Here is a 7,760-nt window from a genome sequence, read left to right on the forward strand (position 1 = left end):
ATAATATAGGGAGTAAGTTATTTATTTAATTCTATTATTACTTATTTATATAATATATACATATAATTTAAACTAACTAAATTCTTTATTTTAAAAATTATTTAATAATATAGGGAGTAAGTTATTTATTTAATTCTATTTTTACTAATGAATATGTATAATTTAAACTAAATAAATTCTTTATTTTAAAAATTATTTAATAATATAGCTTGCAAGTTATTTATTTAATTACTTACTTATATAATATTTAAATATAATTTAAACTAACTAAACTAACTAAATTTAAAAAATAATTTTGTAATTTTTTAGTTAGTAAGTTATAAGTTATTTATTTAATTAATTACTTATTTATATAATATTTAAATATAATTTAAACTAACTAAATTCAAATTATTTTGTAATTTCTTTAGTTGGTAAGTTATAAATTATTTATTTAATTCTATTATTACCTATTTATATAATATTTAAATATAACTAAATTCTTTATTTAAAAAATTATTTAATAATATAGGGAGTAAGTTGTTTATTTAATTCTATTACTATTACTTATTTATATAATAATCACATATAATTTAAACTAACTAATTTCTTTATCAATAAATTATTTAATAATTTAGGGAGTAAGTTATTTATTTAATTCTATTATTACTTGTTTATACAATATTTACATATAATTTAAACTAACTAAATTCTTTTATTTAATAAATTATTTGATAATATAGAGCGTAAGTTATTTATTTTATTCTATTACTTATTTATATAATATTTACATATAATATAAACTAACTAATTTCTTTATTTAAAAAATACTTAATGATATAGAACGTAATTTATTTATTTAATTCTATTATTACTTATTTTATATAACATTCACATCTGACTAAATTTTTTATTTATAAAATTATTTAATAATATAGGGAGTAAGTTATTTATTTAATTCTATTATTACTTAATTGTATTTGCATATTATTTAAACTAACTAAATTCTTTATTTAAAAATTATTTAATAATAGAGAGTAAGTTATTCACTTAATTCTATTATTATTTATTTATATAATATTTACATATAATTTAAACTACTAAATTTTTTATTTAAAAAATTATTTAAATAATGTAGAGAGTAAGTTATTTATTTAATTCTATTATTACTTATTTATATAAATATTTACATATAATTAAACTAACTAAATTCTTTATTTAAAAAATTATTTTATAATTTCTCTAGTTGGTAAGTTATAAGTTATTTGTTTAATTTTATTATTACTTATTTATATAATATTTACATATAATTTAAACTAACTAAATTCAAATTATTTTGTAATTTCTTTAGTTGGTAAGTTATAAATTATTTATTTAATTCTATTATTACCTATTTATATAATAATCACATATAATTTAAACTAACCAATTTCTTTATTTAAAAATTATTTAATAATATAGGGAGTAAGTTATTTATTTAATTCTAATATTATTTATTTATATAATATTTACATATAATTTAAACTAACTAAATTCTTTATTTAAAAAATTATTTAAATAATATAGAGAGTAAGTTATTTATTTATACTATTATTACTTATTTATATAATATTTTTAATATAATTTAAACTAACTTAAATTCACATTATTTTGTAATTTCTTTAGTTGGTAAGTTGTAAATTATTTATTTAATTCTATTATTATTTATTTATATAATAATCACATATAATTTAAACTAACTAATTTCTTTATTTAAAAAATTGTTTAATAATATAGGGCGTAAGTTATTTATTTAATTCTATTATTAGTTATTTATATTATATTTAATTACATATAATTTAAACTAGTAACTAAATTCTTTATCTAAAAAATAATTTAATAATATAGAGAGTAAGTTATTCATTTAATTCTATTATTATTTATTTATACAATATTTACATATAATTTAAACTAACTAATTTCTTTATTTAAAAAATTATTTAAATAATATAGGGAGTAAGTTATTCATCTAATTCTATTATTAATTATTTATATAATATTTAACCTAACTAATTCTTTATTTAAAAAATTATTTAAATAATATAGGGAGTAAGTTATTTATTTATTTAATTCTATTACTACTTATTTATATAATATTTACTATATAATTTATATAATTTAAAATAACTAAATTCTTTATTTAAAAAATTATTTTATAATTTCTCTAGTTGGTAAGTTATAAGTTATTTATTTAATTCTATTATTACTTATTTGTATAATATTTACATATAATTTAAACTAACTAAATTCCTTATTTAAAAAATTATTTTGCAATTTCTTTAGTTGGTAAGTCATAAGTTATTTATTTTATAATATTTACATATAATTCAAACTAACTAAACTCTTTATTTAAAAATTATTTAAATAATATAGCTTGTAAGTTATTTATTTAATTCTATTATCACTTTATTTATATAATATTTACATATAATTTAAACTAACTAAATTCTTTATAATTTCTCTAGTTGGTAAGTTATAAGTTATTTATTTAAGAAAAAATTTATTTCTTCACCGGTGATTTACGTCATACCGATCATTTGCCGATCATTTCAAAAAATGTAATTTTTGACGAAAAAAATTTATAGCTTTGTATACCCTTCAAAATCATAATTTATGAGTAATTTTGCCTGTTCAACAAATTTACTTAATACCTTAAGAAAGATTATAAATACCATTTTTGATATTTTTAACAATTTATGACTTGTGGTGAGGAATATCGAATCTCACCCAGGGTGAGATTACTTATTTATATAATATTTACATATAATTCAAACTAACTAAATTTTTTATTTAAAAAATATTTAATAATATAGAACGTAAGTTATTTATTTAATTCTATTATTACTTATTTATATAATATTCACATCTCTTTATTTATAAAATTATTTAATAATATAGCTTGTAAGTCATTTGTTGTTTTTGTTGTTATATATTTTATACAACATTTTACTTGTAACTGAATTCTTTCATTTAATAATTCCCATTTTTTAGTTGGTAAGTTGTAAATTATAGATTATTATTATATATATTTATACAAAAGCTAAACCATCTGTTATATTGAATTCCCTATTTAAATTTTAGAGTAAGTGTTAATTCTAATTTTAAATTTTATATGAATTTTAATATAAACTTTAATATAATTCTAATTATTTAATATTTATAGATTTGGAAAAAGTGGAAATTCAATTATAGATGATTTTATTTTGAAAAGACACTTAAAATGGATTCCTTATAATAAATTTAAAAATGTTGAATATCTCAATGAAGGAGGATTTGGTATTATATTTAAAGCTAATCGGTTAAATGATGCAGATGAAGAAGTAATTCTTAAATGTCACAAGAATTTAAACGAAAATTTATATGAATTTTTAAATGAAGTATGATAGTATGTTATTAAATTTTTTAATTTAAATCATAATTTAACTATATTAATATATTATTATTATTTTTTTCATAGTGGGAATATCATGAAAAGTGTTTGGATTCAGATAATATTATTAATTTTTATGGATTTACAAAAGATCCAAATACTTCAAAATATATGGTAGTAATGGATTATGCAAACAAGGGTAATTTAAGAGGAAATTTAACAGGAATAATCAAAAATAATTGGAATCAAAAATTATATATGTTGTATGAAATTATTTCTGGACTTAATGAGATACATGGAAATAAACTTATTCATTGTGATTTTCATGATGGCAATATTTTAAATCACAATTATGAGAATAACGATAAAATTTATATTAGTGATTTAGGATTATGTCAACCTGTAAAATCATTCTTGCAAAAGTATGATATTTATGGTGTTATACCATTTATGGCACCTGAAGTTTTAAGAGGCAAATCTTATACTCCAGCTAGTGATATATATAGTTTTTCTATGATTATGTGGGAATTTACATCTGGAGTGCCGCCATTTAATGATAAAGCACATGATCTTCATCTTAGTTTAAGTATTTGTAAAGGTGAACGTCCTGGAATTATTGAAAATACTCCACAATGTTATGTAAATTTGATGAAAAAATGTTGGAATGAAGATCCATTAAAAAGGCCATCTGCATCAGAAGTGAGATATGTTATTAAAAATTGGATTTTCCGTCCTTATAATGAAGAATTAAAAAGTAACATTATGGAATTTATAAATGCACCGATTAGGAAGCACAACAATCTTGCTACTGAATCTCATCCACAAGCATGTTATACAAGTCGCTTACTTGATTTTACTAGTAAAAAATTGAATGAAATTCTTGTAAGTGAAGATTCACAAGCTTATAATGCAAGTTATTCTTCTACTGGTATAACTGAAGATTTAAATGATTGCATAATTAAAGTTATGAATAATTAGGTATGTTAATATAATGTATAATCAAAAATTAATCTTGCAAATTACTGTACTTATGTAAAATTAATTAATTTATTTAATTATTTAGATATTAAAACAAATAAAATTAACTAATTATTGTGTTTTAAAGAAGATTTATTGTAGTTTTAAGTAATATTTAATATCATGTATTCAACAAAAATTGTTCTTTATTTTATTCTTTTTAGATTTATTTAAACACTAAGGCAGAGTAGTGAAATATTTTAAAGATTCTTAGTTTGTAATTTAAATAATTCATTTTTTTTTAAATATTAAATATATATGTTCTCTTAGAATTATTTAAACACTAGGGATAGATTAGTAAATATTTTACAAATTTCTTAGTTTGTAATTTAAATAAATATTTCTTTTTATAACTTTCAATGTAAATATCAGAATAATAATAAGTGTATAAAACCATTTTCAATGTAAAAGTAAATAATATAAAATTTATTATATAGCCGATTGTATTTATTTTATATTTATTTTTAATATTGATTATTTAAAGCCTGCAAGAAATCATATTATTAAGACAAGACATTTTTGTTATGCATAACTATACATAATTATTTTGACTTTATAATCATTGACAGATAATTCAAATGGTCAAATTGAAAATATTTTTTAGAACTTTTTCGTTTAACAATATTTGTAAAATAGTCATTTACGAATTTATTATTGATTTTTTCTTTCAGATCATATTAACATTTCCTAATAAGATGCATATTAAAAATATTCAGCACGACCAGGAAAATGACAAAAAGCATTTATATTTGCCTATTCAATTTGGAAGGTTATTTTATCTTGTAAGCTAATTTCAAATAAATCTTTTTAATAATCTTGAGTTCTTGACATTTTACATTTGGTAATTGATCAAAAAATTTTTTTTTAACACTAAGATTGTAAGTCAATTTATTAAAGTAATAAAGTAAGCAGTACATAACCATTGATACAAAAAATTTACAAACTAAAAAGAACTACTGACTCCCTTATCTACCATGATAGTAAACTACCCAGACAGAATGGGTGGCAAGTATAATTGTAAAAATAACGTAGGCATATAAATTATAATGAGCAATAAAAGTAAAGAAAGAAATTAAGTATTAAAGAACACAAAAAATTTTTCAACCTGATATCAGTGTATAATTTTAAAATTCCAACTGAATGGAAATCATAATTGGAATAAAATAAATGAAAATATTAAAAAAAATTATAAGTGTTACTATTTCTAAGCAAAATAAAAAATATAAATACTATCAAAATTTCTATAAATCTAGGAAAGACACTCCAAATATAGTCAAGTTCCTCGTAAACAATTTACTATAATTTGTCAGAAAAGATTCCCATTCGATGTATGTTAGCATCTCATGGACTGCGCCAGAAAAAAATAAAGACGAATTTCAAATTCTTCAAACTCCTTATTATTATGGCTTGGAAGCATATACTGTAAATTGATGATAAAAGCCATAAAACTATGGAGATTAACCCTTGTATAACAGCTTTCATTATTTTACCTTCTAATAATATGGAATATAACAGATAAAGTTTGTTCACATTTTAATTTCACTTCCTTTTTTCTTTTTTCTTTACGTGTTCCTCCTATTCTTTAGCTCGACTTTATCTATTCTTTATAAGTAAAGCAACCAAATATATTAATCATTTTATCAAACACCACAAAATCATCAAAAGCCAAATAAACTGATATAACGTGATGAATAATGATATTCTCCTTATGACATCTGGAAATTAAGGTTGGTTGCCGTAAGTAACTATTTTTATATATCGAAATCGAATAATCGAATTACAACCTTTAGCAATTGTAATATTATAAACGTAAGCTGTAAATTGGCTGTAAATACTACACCATCGTGGTTAGCTAAAAGATGGTAATTCTGATTTACAACTGTTATATTTACTTGACTTTTGGACTTACAACTATTTACGGAGACCAACACTACTGGAAATAGTAATTACGAAAGGAATTACAATTGGTCAATGGTAGAATTATTTCTTATTAAGCTCTTAATTAACTCCAAAGATTAAAAAGAAATTTGGCACCCTTTGAATTTGTTTTGTCAAATCCAAAAAATTTACTGTATCGTCAAATTTAATTTGATTGGAGAAGATATTTTAGCATTCTTAAAAGTTTCATGTAAATTATTGGTTTGTTCGATTAAGGTGAAGCTGAGCTTATGTTGTTTCTTGTGTCATAATAATCATGTCAAAAAAAAAAAATTAATTTATTGAAAAAAAAAAACTTGTTAATTTGGCATATGCTGTATTTCACTTTTTAGGCTTGCAAAAGTCTATCGCGGTACTTGGATATAAATACAGTATTTCATACTTCTAATAAATACTGTGCATCAAAATAAAAATATTTTTATTGAAAATTATTTTGCAGAATATAAACCATTGAAATTATCAATTATTAAATAATAAGTTTAGTACTTTAAGAAATTGTAGCAATTAAACGTGTAAGTGAATATACTGTATATGTACAGTATATATAAGTATGAATAATTATGAATAATTATAATTTAATAAGCTGTATAGAATGAGTACATAGTAAAGTAGTATGGTACGATATGATATAATAAGTAAGGTATATTAATTATGTACAGGTACGATACCAATCGTATCGAAATTCCATAGGAATTACAATATCATATGGGTATGATTAATCACATTACAGTCGTATTATAGTAGACAAAATAAATACTAATTTATACAAAATTCCCTTTTTAAAATTTTTAATGGTAAGTTTTAAATTAAATTAATAAAAAAGAAAAAATGTTATAGGTATTATATTTTATTAGGTGACTTCGTACCGTACCTGTAAGTTTAGTTGTTAATAATCAATAATTTTATTTTAAACGTAACTAGTTAACGGTAATGATGAAATTTTTATATAACTAGCCAGTATTTTTTTTTGTTTCAGTACCCACCACAGAACACGGGACTGACGGGGACAAAATTTGAGCGTATTAATTAATAGCATCACGGGATCAACGATCAGGGATTGGAGCATATTATTTTTTAATATTAAAATAATTAAAGATCGTAAATTTTAGAAATGTAAGAATGCATTTGTTTATACGAGATTATCATAAATGTTGTAAATCATCATTAGAATAATGAAGAAAAATAAATTGTTTCATTTGATGTATTGTTTTAATTTTATTTATTATTTAAAAAAAAATACAATAAATTAAAAATTAATGTGAAAAATTTTATATATTTAATAAAGGAAAATAAGTTTAATGCAATCTCCGATACCTTTTTTGTTTATTATTGACTTTTTTATGCTCAGCAATTATATGGTTAAAAATATATATATATATATATTTTTAAAAAAGAATAAGAAAATAAATTTTATTAT

The 7,760-nt window shown here is 19.5% G+C and overlaps 1 protein-coding gene across 1 annotated transcript; it reads left to right on the forward strand.

Annotated features, from left to right (window-relative positions):
- Window positions 1-4,150: 4,150 nt before the first annotated feature.
- Window positions 4,151-4,366, forward strand: OCT59_006972 (uncharacterized protein; the record flags this gene model as incomplete). The annotated part of the gene is made up of 1 exon (XM_066139706.1): window positions 4,151-4,366. One exon carries the CDS (start codon window positions 4,151-4,153, stop codon window positions 4,364-4,366), a length of 216 nt encoding a protein of 71 aa, XP_065998427.1.
- Window positions 4,367-7,760: the final 3,394 nt, after the last annotated feature.

This window comes from Rhizophagus irregularis, chromosome 15, assembly GCF_026210795.1.
Source record: "Rhizophagus irregularis chromosome 15, complete sequence".
NCBI lineage: Eukaryota > Fungi > Glomeromycota > Glomeromycetes > Glomerales > Glomeraceae > Rhizophagus > Rhizophagus irregularis.